Source organism: Notothenia rossii (genome assembly GCF_949606895.1).
Source record: "Notothenia rossii genome assembly, chromosome: 7".
Taxonomy (NCBI): domain Eukaryota; kingdom Metazoa; phylum Chordata; class Actinopteri; order Perciformes; family Nototheniidae; genus Notothenia; species Notothenia rossii.
Genome location: NC_136905.1, coordinates 29,803,165 through 29,822,923, shown reverse-complemented (window position 1 = coordinate 29,822,923; position 19,759 = coordinate 29,803,165). Strand labels below are relative to the sequence as shown.

Below are 19,759 nucleotides of genomic sequence, written 5' to 3'. Positions count from 1 at the left end.
AATGAGCATTATAGTGCCCCTTTAAATGGATAATGCAAACATCTTGCTTTTAGAGCAGAGACTTTTTATGTAAACCAATCGCGTGACTGATCTCTGAGAGACACATTTGAATGAATTCAAATGGATAACTTTGCTTTAATGTGGTGTTTGAATCAAAACATTTCTGGGGCCAATTCTCAAACAATAAATCAGAATGTACTCATTAGTTCATGTAATTGTTTTGGTATTCACGTTGTTGGTTAGTCCCAATCAAGAAAAGCTCAAATCATATTTATTTACTGAATCAAAAGTAATTAACTTTACTGTCACAAGCCTGGAAAGAAATGTTATTATTCAGGAATGGAACATGTGGCACCAGTGGTGGGTGCAAGGGCACTTAAATGAAAAACCATGAAGTTGGTGCCAAACAGGGGTCATTCATCTGGGCTGGAATTCGAGCTGAACAAAAGCCAGACTGACCCTGACCAAACACCCACTCAGATATCACAGAAAGCTGTCCAAAGTCATCTTCTGGTTGGCTAAGCGGCCCCCACTTTCCTTCTAGAAAAATGGAGAGAACCTTCATTCTCATGTTGGTAGACTCATCAGTTTCCTTTTCTTTCTTGCAAACTTTTTCTACACTTCTTTCCTCCTCCATATATCCTTTCTGACATCCTCACTCCCTTCCTCCACCCACCCCTGCTGCGGAGGACATTGGTTCCCAAACTGGACCCCTGGCTCAGCCCTCTGCAGTCACATGACACAGCTTCAGAGATCCAGAGTTGTAGAGTACAAAGCCCCAGACTCAAAGTGCATGCATAGTCTACACACAGTTACATCAGAAGGCCACTGTGCCGTTGTCCCTCTGAATAGAGAAAGCCTCACGAGAGCTGCCTCTGCACGTCCTTTCACACAAACAGGTAGGTGGTATCTTGTCTAATTTAATATAATGAAAACAGGGGATTTTAAATGATGAGAGGATTTGAGACGTGTAAGCTTATAAAGAGAATTTAGTGACTTGGATATTAAAGTAAAAATTGATCAATTTACAAACTTTGAGAAAAAAAACATTTTTACAACCAGATCTCGCAGGTTTCCACTGCATTTTTTACCTCGTCCTTAGCAACCATGGTCATCTTATACAACTCTATAAGATAAGCATTGTGTCAACATTCCCTTCTTTCCACTATGCAATATATATTTTAGATGCAACTTAAAATTAACATTCACTGATAGAAAAAGTCAAAATGTGAACTTCGTGCAGTTTCATTAGGGTTGTTTGATTATTATTGATTTAGGCGAAACTTGATTACATGCTAAATACAATAGTCACCTTTTTCTTATCAAATAAAAGAGACCCTCTAGAGTAAAATACACTTCAAGCCAATTAATGTGTATTTTGCATTCTGCTATAAAACACGGATCCTCTCACATTCTCAGCCTTGACGAGGCAGTTCTCTATACTCGTTTATAGCTGACAACCTTGGCTAAAGGTATTGCTTTGACTGTCTGTAGATAATAATATAACAGAATAATGAAAGCTTGTGGAAAGGCATTCTGGAGCAAGTTTCAGATGTCTGATGCCACAGTCATTTGGTTTAAAGGTCCCATGGCATGGCCATTTCTACTGATCATAATTCCATTGTTGAGGTATACTAAAATAGATTTAACTTAACTTAACAGTTTCAGACGATTATAGAACAATATCAGTCTTTACACATCATAACAATTAAACAGTTTTAAAGTTTCTCTTTCTTTCCCTCTTATATTGCAGTCCCTCACTCACTTTTTTTAAATTCAGTGCGAGAATTGAGCTTGAGCTTGTCCTGCCAGGAGTTTGTAAATCTGGGCTGAAATGGTGTCAGGGCCGAACACATGCAGGTGCTCATTGGTTACAGCGATGCAAACACAGGTATGGTGAAAAAAGAGAGAACTATTCGAAGCAGAAAAAAACAGCGTAATATACCATCTGACAAAGGCCTGTGCTATAATGCTTCAATTAACTGGCTTTACTCAGATCCATCGGAGACAGAGATGTTAAGTTATAAATCAAGGGTTTTTATTATTATTTACAGCAGGGGTGGGGAACATTTTTCCTCTCAATTTTTACAACATCCTCCGAGGGTCGTACAAATTATTGAACTCAACCTCTGCTTAAAAAAACTAAAATCACAGCCAATTCATTTGGCCTTTCTTTCATGCTGTGCAAAGAAAAAGCAACCTCTTAATCCAGAGATCTCACCATGACTCACGTATGCATGCACGTGCACGGTTGTGGCATGACCACCAAAACAGAAAGATATGGACACAAGATGTATGAAAATGTATTTAGTATCCTATCCATTTGAACATGATTTAAGTGGGTGGGGGGGACCTAACCTCCTCTAGGAGGGTCCGGGGGCATGCTCCCCCGGGAAGATTTTTAAAAAAAATTGAAGTTGAAAGCATCAATCTGGTGCACTTTGAGAGCAAAATTAAGAGATCTATGGATTCATCTTTCAACACCCATATGAAACAGAACTTTAAGCAGATTTTTCTTTTTGGATATTTTACAAATCACTCCCCTTTTAAACTCTATTCTTGTTATTTTTAACAACTTTTTTGTTACTGTCATATAGTATTTTATACCTGTTTTTTTATTTAGTCTCATTAATAACTATAATGATCATATCAAAGTATGCCTGAACCTCACTGAGCTGAGGTTATTTGAGCCTCTCAGGAGAGAGCTCTCTTCCACCTGGTTGTAGAAAAGCTCTTTAAATGTGTTAGCATAGCTAGCTAACCAGATGCTAATAACAACAGATCCCCACTGTGCTTACAACTAAAGACACAGCCACGCAAACACTGCGGCATGGCTCCTTATGGGTACTGCAATATTTGAAGAGCTGGAGCGGCGTTGGTGCTCTCCGACAGCACTCATTTCAGACGAGACATATACCACGTGAAGACACGTTACGCTCGTGTTGTGTTCAAGGAACCTGTCCTTGGCCAGGAAAAACAGGTACTCGCTTGTTTAATTATTTTTGCGGTCTAGATTTCTTCTTCTTTTTTTTTAAGAAGTCGGACTGACGGACGGACTTGGAATAAAAGCCGCTCTGACTCTGTTCGGCGGGTATTATAGATATAGCCTTCTTTTCTAGTAGCGCTCCAGAACATGAGCCGACTCTCCCCGGGCTTGTGAATACAGAATGCCCGAGAAGCGAGGGGGGGTGACAGCGAATTGGAGCCTGTAGCCCCGTGTTACTGTCTTGAAAACCCAAGCAGAAGCTACGAGCATCTTCCACCTTTCGCTCCTTAAAGCGAGCGGAGATGTCACGTCTCTTTCCCTCTGAGTCTATATTTGTTGTGTTATGGGGCCCAATAGCGTCTGAACACGGCGGTACCCCAGGTTGATAACCCTAGCCGACACTGCGCATGCGCGTGGCGTCTTCACAGCTCCAGCCGGCACTGCGCATGCGCGTGGCGGTGGTGCCTTCACAGACCCGTCTATTATCCGCCTTTTGAGAGAGGCCGTAGCTGCTCTCAAAAGAGGGACAGGTGACAGACTGTTTATTGTTTTAATTATTTTTCTTTTCATCTTTTTGTACTGCGCCCTCGGCTTGAAGCCTGGATGCGACAGTGAAAAATGGTTTATTCGAAAACAACGGTATTGGTGACATGTGTTTTTGTGACTTAGGCAGATAGCAGAACTCGCTGTCTCTGGTATTAATCCATTTCCCTTCTGGCGTGAACTTGAGGATGGCGTTGTGGCATCACTCGAGGCAGTGGGAAGATGGGGGCCTGGTGGCACCCCGAAAACACATCTGGAGCTGGGGAACAGGGAACTTCCAGCTCTGTCACCGAGGAGAGGAGAGGAGGCAGTCAGGCCGCCCGCTTCTTCTTCCTCGACTGGTGACTGAAAATCTGAGTCGGCTGTGCCTGAACGGCTGCTGCCGGAACCGGAGTTTTTCTCGGCCAGCTCGTCCTCGTCTCCTGCCTGGGCTGGGGACTCGGGGCGGGCTGTGGCCTCTGCTGCCTCGGTACCTTGAACCGGGTAGGATGGGAGGCAAGTTGGGCGAAGGACTGCCGCGAGACCATCGCAGGTAGCGGCTGGACCCTTCGGGGGAGACAGAGGTGGAGGGCCTCGTCTTCCTTCTTTTTCGACTCACACCTCCGCTGCATCGAGACTAAAGCGGAGCCGAAAATACCCTCGGGAATGATAGGCATGTCGAGAACATCCTCCTTTTCCCGGTCTGGGAGGTTGGTCAGGTTGAGCCACCTGGCTCTCTCCTGTACCACCATTATGCCCATGACTTTGCCCGTGGCCTGGACTGCACAGCGCTGCACACGGAGGCAATTGTCCGTGATCGCTGCGATTTCGTCCCACATGGCCGGCCCAGGTTTGCTCGACAGGTCCTTGCAGAGCTCCGCCTGGTAGGCGGTCAGCAGTGAGGAGACATTGAGTGCCCTGGCGGACAACGCTGCGGCTTTATAGGCCCGTTCCGTCATCGCTGACTGGAATCGGTCTGCCTTCACCGGTAGCGTGGGGTTCCGGCTTGGTGTCGGAGCCAACATCGGTTGGAGGTGGGCTGCCACCAGCGGTTCCATGGGCGGCATGCGGAGCAGGCCGAGCCTCTCCATACCGTCACAGTCCAGGGAGGAGGCACCCTGGACTTATTACTGAAAGGGCGGCCTCTCCACGAGACCGACACCTCGTCCAGCATCTCCGGGAAGACTGGAAGGAGCTGCCTCTTTGTCCTCGCTGCTTGGGGCAAAGTCTTCCCCTCGTAGCGAGACCTGGAGGTCTCCTTGGCCATTTCAGGCCATGGGTTGTCCAGCCTGGACGCGGCGCGTTGACACACGGCCTGCAGGTCCATGCTCAGACAGGGCGAAGCTGGTGCGCTATCGCCCGGGAGAGCAGCCATCGCTCCCGGCTTTGCAGCCTGAGCTGATGACACGAAGATATCATCTTCTTGCTCATCCGAGTCGGACAGGAGGAACTCAGAGGCATCCTCTTCGTCCTCCATGTAGTCCAACTCCAGGACATCCTCCGCGGGCGAGACCATGGTGAGGTCCAGTTGGGAGCCCCAGCTTGACACAGCGCGGGGCTCCGCTCTTGCGGCCGTTGCCGCCACCGGGCCCCAGCCTGACACGGCGCGGGGCTCCGGTTCAGAGGATGCTGCTGTTATTGAGCCCCAGCCTGACACAGCGCGGGGCTCAATTTCTGCGGCGGACGCCCCCATGTCTTTATTGCCGGCTGGCGAAACAGCGGACATGAGGGGGTCCTGTCCGGACAAGCTAGCTTGGCGTGCTAGCCGTCGGCGGAGGCTCTTGATGGTGAAGCGGGCAGAGGCAGGACGAGCAGACCTGGTGTGAGTCTGTGCCTGATATCTTCAACCCGCAGCCGCAGAGCCGAGCCTCCGAGTCCCTGACTCCTCTGGTGTGAGGGAGAGAAGCGTTTATCTCGTTCGCCGTGGTGTGGAGAGGACCCGCTCGTAACAGGTACGTTGCCGAGAAAAAATTATTTCCCCACCTGTCGTTAATCCGGAGAAAGAACGACGGTGTAGATTTTTATTCTCAAAGAATATTAACTGGTGTGTTAATACCTTTTTATCTTCCCCTCCTCTTGTTTGAGAGAGAAAAAGAAAAAACGTCCTCGCTACCGTGGTGTCGGTAGTGAGAGAAGGCAAGCTAGCAACAGGTGTGTCACGAGCTTGAAAAATCAAAACCTTACCTTTATTTCCGAAGAAAGAAACGGCGAGGTAGATTGCAATACTAACTGGTGTGTCAGTATTAACAGTCTTCTTGCGAAGCAGAAAAGTAGCCGGCGAGCGCCCGTCGACCGAAAGTTAGCTTTAGGTTCAGTCTGTGGACTGTTAAGCTAGCCCGGCTACTGATATGCCGAGATGTGCTCTGAAGCGAGAAGAGGTGTTTGAATGACGCTGCGACGTGGCGCAAGCTACTTATAGAGTGGGTGGATTCCCTGTCGCTGACCTCAAGATCACCAGCCAATCAGGATTGGCGTAATGAGATTGATGCTTCTGTTTGCTCCGCGATGAGGCGCATCCCATAGTGAGACATCGAACGGAGTGTTATGAATGAGAACTCTTCGGTTCAAATCAGCGTTAAAAAAGCGGGAGGCGCCGAAAAATTCCCTATTAATGTATTGATTATAGCTCCGGGTCCGTATAGGTCGGCGTCTGGGTCCGGATCCGGACCGCGGTCCGCCAGTTGCCGACCCCTGTACTATACTATCTAGTTTCTGATATTTTTGACATAATATACTGTTGAGTGTTTTCTGATATTTTCGACACACTGTACTATGTCTTTTTTTTCATATTTTCGACACACTATACTATGTCGTACTTTTGCATATTTCCGAAACTCTCTACTGATGCATTTTTAGCATATTTTCGACACACTATATGTTTTTTTAAATATATTGACATACTTTACTATGTCGTTTTTTTCTCACAATTTCGACATATCATCATATCATGTTTTCCTTTTTTACACATAATATAGTATGTTGTTTTTTCGGATTTTTTTCGACATACTATTCAATGTATTTCGTCATACTTTTGAGGTACGTAACTACTTAATTACTTCCCCACTATACTATGTTGTTTTTTTTAACATATTTTCCACACAATAAAGTATGTCAGGTTGTTTCACAAGCTATACAATATACATTTATTTTCTATTTTTTACAAACTATACAGTATGTTGATTTATTTTAGATTTTTTGAGAAATTAAAAACAACATAGTACAGTATTTCAAAAAACATTTAAAAAACGACAAGTAAAGTATGACGAAAATATCTGTAAGAACGACACAGTTGTATAGTTTGTCTAAAATATGAAATAAAAAACATAGTATAGGATGTCGAAAATATGAAAAAAACCGCATAGTCTAGTATGTTGAAAGAAACGGGAAAAACGACAGTGTGGAAAATATAAAAAAATAAATGACAGGATATTACATAAAAAAACACATTAAAATTACACAGTATGGTATGTGGAAAATACAAAAAAAAAACATATAATAGTAAATCGATAATATCATATATAAATCACATACTATAACGAAAAAATCTGAAATAACTGGATCATAGTTTATTTATGTTGAAAAAAACAAACAACAAAATGGTATAGTATTTCAATAAATATGATAAATTACATTTTAACATATTCAATTATAAAATAATAGTAGCCTATCCTATGCAATAACACATGTCAAATAAAAAGTGTGACACAATATCATGAAAATTCAAAGTAGGTTATGTGAAGAAAAATATATGGATACCAGAATACCACTATACTTGACCTGATAGTAATTTTGTAACAACTGTGAGTGTTTGAGACTATATACTCGACATGTATACTTTACATGCTGTTTTTTTCAGATATATAATAGTTTCATAACAAAGATGATGCAACCTATTGCTTTATGCAATTGTACTGCTGGCACAGTAAGAGGACACTATAGGTTGAGCAGGCCATTCACTTAGGCAAGGACAGCGAACACGAAGGAAAGTCAGTGTGGGATTTCAAATATCTTGTCTTTATTGAGTGTGAAACCAAAGCCGGTGCACTCATTCAACTCACTCTGTAGCTTGTGTGTTTAAAAGAGGGCTCAGGGCAGGCCACAAGGTCGTAAACCGGTTGGGGGAGGGAAAGGGAAAAGGAGGAGCTAGTCTCACTGATCTCTTCCTCCTCTTTCTACACCCACAGGCACAGAGCACATGGTTGCCTGGTTTTGAAACCAACCTCCAATAGAAGGCCGATGGTATAGGGAGATCAGAAGTGTCATGGTGGTGCAAGGCATGTGCGCCTGTGCAGTCCCTCCCCCTGTCAAACGCAGCAGAAACAGGGAAGCAGAATGTAAGCCTGTGAATGTTGTGTGTGTGGAGGAGAATATGGGGACTTGCGGCTGATGTGTTAAAGGAATTATCACAATGGAGTGACGGTTTTTGAGAGGAAAGAGGGAATAGAAGAGCTTTCTGGCTATGGTCTGAACAAGGTAAGATGAGATAGTCTGAGACCTTGTAGAAATGAGGAAGATGACCTGTATGTATGAAGGTAATATGGGTTGTTGGATTTCCTGGTTATCCTAGGACTAGATAGCTTATCTCTTCCTCCATATGCTAACCTGAAAAGGATGAAAAAGGACAAGGGTTTTACAAATATACAAATATTTAAAAGCAGGACACAGTTTGATCATGTTTACCTCACGTAGTCAGCACTTCTTCATTGGTTCAACAATATTTAGGATAGGCCTACAGATCAAATAAAGGAAGTCTTATTCTTACATTTTTCTATTAAACCTTGGACGTGAGGTCTATTAGACATTAAAACTGTTATTTGACACTTCTCTATAAAAACACAATATCTGCAATAAAATAGTAATAGCAGCCAAATGTATCGGTGTAGTATGAATGAACGTTTACAATTTGATTATGGTTTGAGTGGAGCAAGTCCTTCACAATAGCACTTGGGATGTAGTTGTATTACATTGCTTCACATTGATATGCCTTTGACGTGTCTGTTTATGTCCCAACCACATGGGTCTTTTTATTGTAGCAGTGTGTCAGTGTGTGAAAGGTCAGGCATCGCTTCGAGAGGCAGAAAACAGGGACACTGGGAAGGTCGTACTCAGCAACACTATGTAACACTATTAGCCCTGCTATGGTGTATTTACTGAAACTTAAATTTAAATATGTTTGATATAATGCGTTAGAAAAACACTAATCCTGAAACACTTTTAATCTTTACTAGCTTTTTGTCCCTAGGGATGGCACAGTTAGCAATAGGTCCAGACTAAAAACACTCAAACTATTATTGGATGGATGGCTGTGAAAGTTGTTGTTAGCATGCTAACATGTTAAAATACAAGATGGCTTAACAATAAAGTGGTAAACATGGTCAAAATTACAGATAAACACCTTCATTCAAATGTTCTTATAATTAGCATATTAGCAGGTTGAACTTGCTAACATGGGGGTAAGATGCTTTAGTTTGTGTGTTTGATAGAGCTGCACAATATGAGGAAAATATGCAATAACTACAATTCCAAGACACATTTTACAATGTTAAACACTACAACTATTCGGGGAAAAGTTGAAATGTCTTGTTACTCGAAGTTTAGCACAGACAAATAATGTATTAACATTTTGTAACACATTCATAGAGTTTTCGAAAATAAAAGGCTGATATTCCAATTTTAATAAAATAATATCTCAATAAAAACATGGGTATTTCACTATTTTCATTTTATTGAAGATTTGCAGTGTACTAATAAACTGTCCTATTTTGTGTCGGTTTTTAGATTGCGAGATCTGCATTTCCTGATTGACCTCATTCCAGCCTCCATTATGTCGCTGCTGACTCACGTACTGGCGTGCCTGTTCGGCATGGGCTCCTGGGTGGCCATCAACGGGATGTGGGTGGAGCTGCCTCTGGTCGTAACAGAGATCCCAGAGGGATGGTATCTGCCATCGTACCTCACAGTCCTCATCCAGATGGCCAACATAGGTCCCCTCTTCATCACTCTGATGCACCGCTTCCGCCCAGGGGTGCTAGATGAGCGTCCAGTCATCTACTGCATTGTAGGGTTGGGGATCGTTGCTACATTCCTGCTGGCTTTCTTTTGGAGGCAGACAATGACAATAGGGGGCTCTTTGCACAGTGTGCCCCTGCTGGTGTTAACCTTCTTGCTCTCTGTGGTGGACTGCACCTCCTCTGTAACATTTCTGCCTTTCATGATGCGACTGCGTCCACAGTACCTCACTACGTACTTCGTAGGTGAAGGCCTCAGTGGGCTGGTGCCTGCACTGGTGGCTCTCATTCAAGGTGTTGGGTTAGTCCACTGTCAGAATGCCACTTTGGCTGTGGTAGCCAATCAAACGGCTGATAATGCTACTATGGTTGGCAGTGGAGAACTGCAGGCCATCTACCAGCCAGCTCGATTCTCAGCCCAGGTGTTCTTCGTGTTCCTCAGTGTCATGATGGTTGTCTCCCTGGTAGCCTTCATCCTACTCAACCATCACCCATCTGTGGCTCGAGAGAGAAAGAATGACTTGTACTTCAGTGGGGATCTGGCTCCTGGCAAGAGAGAGCAAGGGTTGTCTCTGCACGCCCAGACACCAGAGCAGAAGCCTATGATCAGCCACCTGGAATCCAAAAGGGAAGCCAAGAGCTCTTTTGGGAAGGGGACGTATAGCAATCTGGAGGTGGTGTTCATCTTTGTTGTACTAGCATGGGTCAATGCTCTGACCAATGCAATCCTTCCCTCAGTCCAGTCCTACTCCTGTCTGCCTTACGGGAACAAAGCCTACCATCTAGCTGCCACAATGGCAGCTGTTGCCAATCCAGTGGCCTGCTTCATTGCCATGTTTTTGCCGATTAGGTGAGAATAATTACTAGAACCATCTTGTTACCTAAAATTTGTATTTTATATAGAGGCTGAGATTTGTATGTCTCCTCCAGTAACATTGCATTTAAATAAATAGAACTCAGTCATAATTGAAAATGCCTACTAGTTATCAATGCACTGGGAACACTTTTAGCATAATTTTTCAACGTGCCGGGTAGCCTATTAGACATTACTTTGTGAATCAAAACAAAACTACTATATTAGTTTAGGCTAATACACACAAATCTAATTGATACGTTTTTGTAAAATGTCATGGTTGTGGTTTAAATAAGTTTGGTTGAATTGAAGTTTAGCTTGATACAGGACAAGGGAGAACCTCTTTGGTTTGTCCATTCCTCTGCAGACTTTGTTGGACTTAATACTACGTCACCTGATTTCCTCCATTTATCATAGTTTGAACACGTTGCTCCTACAGGTCACTAGAGTTTGTTAAGCAAAGTGGATCAGTGTAAAAAAAAACAACTCAGTTTTACCATGTATTCCTTTTTTTTTTCCAGATCTCTCTTCTTCATGGGTTTCTTGACCATGTTTGGGACAGGATTCGGCGCCTACAACATGGCCATGGCTGCTCTTAGCCCTTGCCCCTTGCTGGTCCACAGTGCCTCTGGAACTGCAGTTATAGTAGGATTATTTTTTCTAATGAAATTCACATAAAAGATGTGAAATATGTCACCTAATAGCTGTTAAATGTGGATCTCTTATTCTGTCTTGTAAGTGCTACACCTAATAAAAGTATGAAAGTACATTATGCCTGCCATAATCACATGCATGGTCAGTTCTCAAACAACTTGAAGTGCTTTGTTATTTGCAGAATTACTCAACCTTGTTTGAGCTGATTAAGACAAAACTGTCAAAACTTGTTTGCCAATTGAACAGTAATTTGTTGCACACTGTATTTGCTTTTGATGGCTATGTTACTGCTGTCAGGTTGATAGCCTTACACACTATTTAAGGTGAAAAAGCAACAGCAAGTGAACAGGGTACAAATTGACATGTCTTAGCATGGCTTTCTAAGAACCAATTTCAGTAATCAGTGTCCAAAAACTATAGTTTAGTATAGTAGCTTTTAAAAAGACGTATGGTTGGGCTTGTGGCCTATAAAATCAGAATGTCCTATGCTAGATATTTTTTAAACTACGTTTTATTAGTTGTTCCTAACAAATACAAAGTTATTCACAATAAAACAGAGTAGACTGAAGGCTAAAATAGCTACAAGAACATATTTTGGGTTTGAGATTGTTGTAATATGTTATATTGATACATTGATACCTGTGTTGCAGGTGTTGGCCTGGATCCTCTTCGTCCTGTCGCTCTCCTACGTGAAGGTCACCATCGGGGTGATTCTCAGGGACGAGGGCCACAGCGCCCTCGTGTGGTGTGGAGCAGTGGTGCAGCTGGGCTCCATGCTTGGTGCTGTATCCATGTTCCCATTGGTCAGTGTCTATGGCCTTTTTAGGTCCGGTGATGCTTGCAACACCAATTGTCCAATGTAGTGAAAAAATATGTTTAAGTTAAACACTAAAGAATCATTTGCGCTTATTGTAGATGCACTGAGCAGTATCACTCCCTGATGCCATTTAACTAATTTACTCTGATCAGTGTCGCTATATGGTAGATTTATTTTTCAAAAACAATATTTATTGACTTATGGAGTAACCTAAGCATTAAGCTGAAATGACAATATAAATGTATCATCACAGAAAACCATATTGTTGCTGAGCGTATTACAACTCCTTCTCAATTCAGAGGTTTAAAGCTAGTTTACTTGAATTGTTTTTATGATGTAAAAGTATAACTTATGGTAGTGTTGGTTTTAAAATGTGCCTTAGATTGACACTCTAAAAGATGTGTACTTGTTTTTGGTGTACATGCTTTGTACTGTATTTGTTACTTGTATGGAGAACCTGTTCAACAATACCAAATAAAACACGTGTTTTATTGCAGCATTATTTTGCATATCATTATAAATATTCACTTTATCTTCAGTTGGCTGGAGAAGAAGACTTTATGCTCATGAGTTGAGGGGTTGATGTATGTATGTTAATTGTATTTGGTTAAAGTGACATTATTAAGAAAGATGTTGAAAAGGGGCAAATGTGTATACAAGATAAGAGGGGATTGTAAGATGAAACAATAGAAAAGAATGAAGACACTTCAATGGAATCAACAAAGTGTAACCCATTCCTCTTTCCCCCTTTTCTACACAGAACCATTCAAGTATTTTCCCATACTTAGATCGAGTCTAATATACTAATTAAAATGTTGCATTACACAACAGATCAGGAAACTCAGAAAAACATTGCAATATGTTCCAATAGATTTATGATTGCAAAGGGTTTGACTTCATCTCCGAGTTGATCAATAATATCTATTAATCATTTTTGGACTGGTATACTCAGGGATTAAAACTGTAAAGTTAAATATCTATCTATCTATATCTATATCTATCTATCTATATATATATATCTATATATATATATATATATATCTATATTTAGGGCAATATGTTTCGAAATAATTGTCTATTTATTCTCAAATGAATGTACACACCAACACTTCACATTTGTATACACCTATATGCATTTTTATAGGAAATGTCAAGTCAAAACATCTTATTTATTTGAACAGTGGGTGTCTCTTATTCATGAGAAGACATATATTCAAATTTAAATATACAAGTATTTTCGGTTTTCTTTGGTTTGCCATTGAGAGAAAAGGTGACTATACTTATAATACATAACAATTAAGAAATATTGGTGTGCGGTCGCCGGTTACACCTATTTACCACCTATAAATACTGTTTCGCATAACATAGTAAAATAAGAAGGTTTATATTTGAAGCTATACATGGAGTCTTTATATGATTTGTAGTACGGTGGGGATCCTGCACAACTTTGACACTACCACTAGATGTCGCTGTATGATTAGAACATCTTCATGGGTAACTGAGGCGGAGTGCACATCTCAGCTGCAGTCGAGCTTCAAGATTCTAGTGGTAGTAGAAGTAGACTTTTGATCTTTAGGACGTTTCGGAAGAATCCAAATGTGTTGGATCAAGTCACATTTGTTAAACAACTCATAAGAAAATATATGGGTTCAATAAAAATGTGATTTGGATGTTGTTTAAAATATACAACGCTTTAGATCCTAAATATAAAGTAATACTGAACATAAACATACACTTCTGGACCATTTTCACCTTGATATTGGATAATTGCTCAACCTCATTTTAGATGGAGGAGTTCTGCATGTCTCTGGGGAGTTTTCCCAGGTCAACAGAGTCATGTCTGTATCATATCCTCCTCACACTAAATCACAGAGACAGTGTCTTATCCATGTAGGTGTATCAATGTGTGTGCGTGTGTGTGTGTGTGTGTGTGTGTGTGTGTGTGTGTGTGTGTGTGTGTGTGTGTGTGTGTGTGTGTGTGTGTGTGTGTGTGTGTGTGTGTGTGTGTGTGTGTGCGCGCGTGTGTGTGCTTACTCCTCTCCACAGGGAGAAATAGGAATGAGGAACTCATGGCCAGTCAGTCTGATTCAGATCCCATGGTTCCTCAGAGAACATCTGGGGTCATCATCATGTCCTGATGTCTCACACTTCACCTATGTTCCTTATCTCTTCCCGTGGCTTCTATGACTTATGGTGTGTGTGCTAAGCTTAAACGCAGCAGACTTGCTTGGAATTATAATTTAGCTCAAATATGAGGAGTCTTTCAAGATTTTTTTTTTTTCTTCTCATAAATGTCATATATAAGTCTCTTTAAGTATTGTGAAATTATACAAATGCACTGAGATAAAGACACTTGGACATTCTGCGTAATACAAATGTGGGTGGCAGGATGACACAACAGGAAACGTGTGAGAAAATGGGATTCCTTCTTATCTTTCTGCTTGCCTCTCTATTTCTCTCCTTCAGTCCAACTATTTCGATATCTCTCTTTCCCCATGCTTCTTGTCTTCCTCGATTCACGCATATGGCATACTTTGTGACCGTAATTTCAATTTAAAACACATGAGGGGAAATCCTAGCCCGCGCTGCTTTTTAATGGGCCGTCATGGGATTGGAGTATGCGGAGAATGATTGAATATTGTGTGAGAAGGCCAGGAACGATCACGTCTCGCCTTCCGTTATGCAATCGACCATTCCCCTCTCACAACGCGACGTCTGGTAAAACCTTGAAGGGGGGGGGTTGAGTGCTGGAAACCTTAACGTCTAGACTCTAGACCGTATGACAAAACATTTTTTTTCTTCTAAATGACTCAAGACCGTATAAAACATATCATATATAAAAAGAGCCAAATGAGATGTGATCCACCACAACAAAGGCAGATATGGTGAATTGAAGCTGCTTTTAATGGTTGTAAATGAGTCTTTTTACACTGTAATGCATGACATCCTATATTTCCTCACAGACGGAAACATATGGCTTCCATACAAAGCCGGCCATACTGTTTTATTTATATGATTGTGTCATGTCTGTTTTCTCCCTTGACTCGCTCCATCTGCTCAGCGCACTTTGACAATGTAAGGATAAGAAACTTCAAGGCACTGAAACTACCACTTTGTGAGAGCTTTTTCACACCCACTGTGTTGGATTACACCGCTGTGAAATTTCGTTTCGATGAAGCAACTGAGACTACCTTTCCCGTTAAGTCCATTATATTCAAATGGGCCGGGACTTTTTATTTTTTCTCGTCTTCACAACAAGACATAAAGTAATCAAAAGTTAAAAGCAAACACTCAAGGAGGCACTTAGCAAAAAAGAAAAGCTTTTATGATAAAACATTCATATACAGTGCAGGAGACAGGTAATCTTTGAGGATGATAGGGTTGTCTTGTGGTCAGTTTCAGTATAGTATGGCTTGGGGAGCCTTGTAGATGAATGCTCCTAATAACATCCCCGCCCACCCATCATCCAGCAGAGCACCCAGGCAGAAGAACTAATACCTGAGCGTATTCCTCCGGTGGTGTGAAGTAGGCCTTAAAGAGCTGTTGGAAGCTGCAGTAAAGTAGGGTTCATTACCTTGACAGACTGATGACAGCCAACACTGGCTGAGATGCAGACATACTGTATACATACTAAAATAAAAAGTATAATGTACAATTGTAATCTGTGCTACTTGTGCTATGCATACACAGTAGAATATTCAATCGAAAAAACCTATACTGTAGTTCCAGACTATTTACAGTTATAGGAGGAAATACATCAATGTGGTTTGGTGTTCTAAGATGAAAGATCACTTTCTTGAATGGCTTCAGGCCCCATCCACACGGAGACGATATATCCGCTAACGTTCTCTATCGTATAGGCGGTTCGTCCACACGAGGCCGAAACGGAGCCGCGGATACGGAGCACGAATCTCATACACTTTGATAACGGCTCCCAAAGTCGGTAGGTCTGGGGACGAAACGCTTGCGGCTCCGTGTGTACGCCCATACGATAATTTCCTGAAAACGATGACGCCATAACCACAACAACAATGGCGGATCACAGGCTTGCATTCGTGCTCCAGACGCTACTGACAATTATACAGATTTGAGTGCAAAATCTACAGCCCCTCTACCACAACCATCAGCAACAATTATAATATAATATAATAATAATAATAATAATAATAATAATAATAATAATAATAATAATAATAATAATAATAATAATAATAATAATCGTCATCGGTCTTCTTCGCTGCTTTTGGTGTATTTTGTGGCGGATGTACAGCGCCACTTACAGTACAGGCCCGGCATATGTGCTACAGCGTCTCCAGCTTTTTAAAGCGTTTTCGTGTGGACTTCGGTTTGTTTTAGTTTTCGCCTCCGTTTCGTCTCCGTTTCGTCTCTGTGTGAATAGGGCCTCAATGCCTTAGGCTGAACGAATCTAAATCAATGAGTTACAAATACTGCTGCTGGTGTGGATATTATTATATCTGCATTTGAAAAAAAGTTTAGTGGGAAAAGAATACCACTCTGGGTGTTAATATTCATTGATACGAACAACTTGGTGATGTTCTTGACTATTTATTTAACCGTATCACCCTGGGACTTGGGCACATAGATTATCCACACGTTCGTTTTTGCTAAGCACTGCCTCAAATCAACACAGACGCGGTTGGTCTCCCGGATAAGGAGAGGGAACATAACTTTGGATTTGTCTCATTGTGCATTGTACAACTTTTAGGATCTAATGAATTAGAAAAGGGTAATTCAACTGTTCTTCCTGGGTACTTTAATTAGTAAAAAAACTAAAAACAGACACAAGAATTGTATTAACACCATTTGGCCACTATGAAATATTGTTTCAACATCCGGCACACTTTCTGGGGGCTTGGTATGGTCCGTATGAATGGATAAAAATACTATGCAGAAACAAAGCAATTTATCCAAACTAAAAATGTGTTACCCAAACTATGAACTCCATATAATCCTCACTCACTATGTATTGTTGTTTAAATTACCATTGTTATCCACCCAAAGTGTTACATAGCGCTCTCTGGGCTGGTGCAGTACTCTTTAACAATCATACATCTGGTTTTCTGAGACATAGGCCTGGGCGCATTGACTTCCTGCAACTTTTCTAAGAGCTATAATGAATTATAGTGTGTTTGTGTGTAGGCTATATAGGCATATTTTATACTGTATCTTTCAAATAATGTTTTTTTCAACATGCCCCTCATAAAAGAGGTTCCTTTATCAATGCCTTAGCAACAAAAACGCAACAGTAGTTTCTTAGGTACTTGTCAGTAGAGACTTAAGGAAAATACTTGCCCATCGAAGAAATAGTTTGGCACGCAAACCCCCCACATAAAACCAGTACTTCTCATTTTTAGCCTCAAGTTTTTGGTCACATTAAACAAACAAGATATCATATGTTTAATTAGTGGGCTTTTGTGGTGCTGGCAGATTATGTTACCTTTGGAAAGAGCCAGGCTAGCTGTCCCCACTTTTTCCAGTGTTTTTGCTAAACTAAGCTAACTGGCTAGCTGTAGCCTCATATTTAACTTACATAAATAAGAGTGGTATCGATCTTCTGAACTAAGTCTTGGCAAGAAAGCAAATGAGCTCATTTCCCAAAAATGTCAAAATACTGCTTGAGTTATTTGAGTTGAAAAGCCTTCCCAACAAAAAAGGCAATAGCTTCAGTGACATACTATGCTAAATCAATATTTATAAAACACATGAAATCTGTGGTTTTATCATGTTTGCAACTTCTCCTTCTGTTAGGGAAAATCATAACCAATCCACTAAAAAGAGTGAAATAACTAAAGCAAGACTTTCAATCCTTGATGTCGGGAAGTCGGTTCGCATAGGTTGCATGCGGGGTCAGCTTTAGGTCATACTGGGCATCCATTAGTGGCCTTATTTAGAGTCTTATTCTTTTAAGAGGAGTGATTGGCTAGCAAAGACAGAGAATCATTACCTTTGCCCGCCCCCTCCCTGCCAGCAGTCAATAATGAAGGATCATTAAAATGAATAGATGGACATTCCCCTTTTCTCCGGATCCTTATTGCAAAATCAGTGTCAGGGGAAATGAAGATTGAGCTTGGAGAAGGCGTCTAAAAGCCTCACAGTGATTGTCGTGAACTCATCTCCAGTGCCAGGCTCCTTTATCTACTGTAAGAGTCTGCACCTGCCTGAACTCTTGACTAGCAAGGGCTTTTACTGTAGCCCATTAGAGCATCTCTAATGTGCGCCACAATGTACTTCAACGTAAACATTCTGTGTATGTACAGAAACATTTACAGCAAACAATAGAAGCATGATGGCTTGGGATGCCTTGGAGTGTTTTCCTGATGAAGAAATAGAGCTCTCTCAGAGTGAACTACAAAGGGATATTGAATGCATCAGGTTTGATTTGGAGAATAGAGAAGTCACGTGTCACGATCCCATAAACAGACTCTTAAAGATAATTCTCACTTTTGCACATTTAAGCTTAAGCTCAAACATCTGTCCCGCCGCTAAATTTGTATAAACCCTTGCACAACATTTCACGCATCACAAAAGAGAGGGCGAATGAAGCTTGAATGATTGCAGATGGAGAATAAAAGACAGCACAAGATTTTCCAGGCCCCATCTGGTTGCTTTTCGGAGCGTCCCCTTAAAGTGTCTTTTAAAAAGGTGATTTGTCTGTGCGTGTGCAACGATGTGACCATGGGTCATCTGCTGGTGCTGTCACATGTGAAATGCTCCCATGAAATGGGTCTAAGTACACCTGTGGAGCCCCACAAACCCCACCCTAAACAGATAAAAAAAACACATGTAAACACGTGCTCGAATCCTCACACATGGTTCTCGTCTTCCTTCTTTATCATGCTGAAGGTAATTGATAACGGTCTGTTTATAGTCATCTGACACATGTCTCTGGAGAGCAAAAGAACTCAAGGGACCAAAAAAAGATCAAATGTACTGGCTCATGGGACAAAACTATCAAAGACTCCTTAGTATGGCCAAGCAATTATCTCTTAAAGCATCTCTTGAAGCCACCCCCATGGTTCTCTCAACATGCCCTTCATAACAGAGGCATATTGAGGATTTACAGCTTGCAGATGGCCGGCGAGAGACGAGGGCAGGAGCTGCAGCACTGTGCCTATGCACTCACTTTATAAAAGCTGAAATCAAGGGCTCGCTGGGAATACAATGGAGGAGGAAGCAGGGCCATAAAGACGCTATAAATCCGTACAATGAAACTTCTAAGTCGTACCCTCTGCCAGGTGCTGTGAGCATGCAGACCCTGGGGAGTAAATGGCACGCGCTGGAATCATTATGATCAGGGAATTCTTTTTGCATTCTCTGTGCTGTTGTCCCCACTGCAGGGGTTGCTTTAGCCATTGATTGGCAATTGCTGCATCTATCAGTTATTTATTCAGTGCAGCAAGTCAGCTTGTGAGTCCGATCATTTGATCTTGCAATCATTGGCATCTCCACCTGAGTTCAGTCACAGCTTCTTTTTGACGATATTACTATTATTAACTCTCGCTTTTATCCAAAGCAACTCATGATACATGTATTCATAAAGCCATAAAGAAACAAACACAAAAAGATAACTTCCTATGTAATTGTGCCTGTTATCACAACACATATTTGCTTTCCGCAAGTCTTTTCACACCACAGCAATATAATATGCTTGGAGCAAGTGCTTAGAGCAAGTGTCCCAGAAGTCTGGTGACAAAGATTTCACTGCAAGAAAGTTTGCATGGGCACCAAAAGTCAGCTGCTGATTCCTTTACTGTATGTTGAAACCTTAAGTTCAAACTTACTTTGAGTAATAAACATAGTTATTTTAATCCAAAACAGGATTTTTTCCGGAACCGTACTAAGAAGTTTAGTTTGAATTTAAAATGTGATACAACTTTGCAGCTATTAAGCTATCTGCT

The 19,759-nt window shown here is 41.6% G+C and overlaps 2 protein-coding genes across 3 annotated transcripts in view; both read left to right on the top strand.

Moving 5' to 3' along the window:
* LOC307047616 (uncharacterized protein) overlaps positions 1 to 19,759 on the top strand; it is a 309,906-nt gene that overhangs the window by 19,277 nt on the left and 270,870 nt on the right. The gene's annotated exons all lie outside the window — the stretch shown is intronic.
* slc52a3-2b (solute carrier family 52 member 3-2b) lies at positions 642 to 12,336 on the top strand. 2 transcript variants are annotated; one of them, XM_079693720.1, is made up of 4 exons: positions 642 to 899; positions 9,287 to 10,366; positions 10,891 to 11,014; positions 11,674 to 12,336. In XM_079693720.1, the coding sequence occupies exons 2-4, from the start codon at positions 9,333 to 9,335 to the stop codon at positions 11,884 to 11,886; spliced, it is 1,371 nt and encodes a 456-aa protein (XP_079549846.1). In that variant the 5' UTR covers positions 642 to 899; positions 9,287 to 9,332; the 3' UTR covers positions 11,887 to 12,336. The 2 variants fall into 2 exon arrangements, with proteins under 2 accessions (XP_079549846.1, XP_079549847.1); XM_079693721.1 differs by lacking the exon at positions 642 to 899 and adding an exon at positions 7,827 to 7,981.

Excerpts from the sequence above, each read along its gene's own strand:
- slc52a3-2b (XM_079693720.1), top strand. The coding sequence starts at position 9,333 with ATGTCGCTGCTGACTCACGTACTGGCGTGCCTGTTCGGCATGGGCTCC. Across the intron at positions 10,367-10,890 it reads GCCATGTTTTTGCCGATTAG|ATCTCTCTTCTTCATGGGTT; the intron begins GTGAGAATAATT and ends TTTTTTTTCCAG. Across the intron at positions 11,015-11,673 it reads CCTCTGGAACTGCAGTTATA|GTGTTGGCCTGGATCCTCTT; the intron begins GTAGGATTATTT and ends CCTGTGTTGCAG.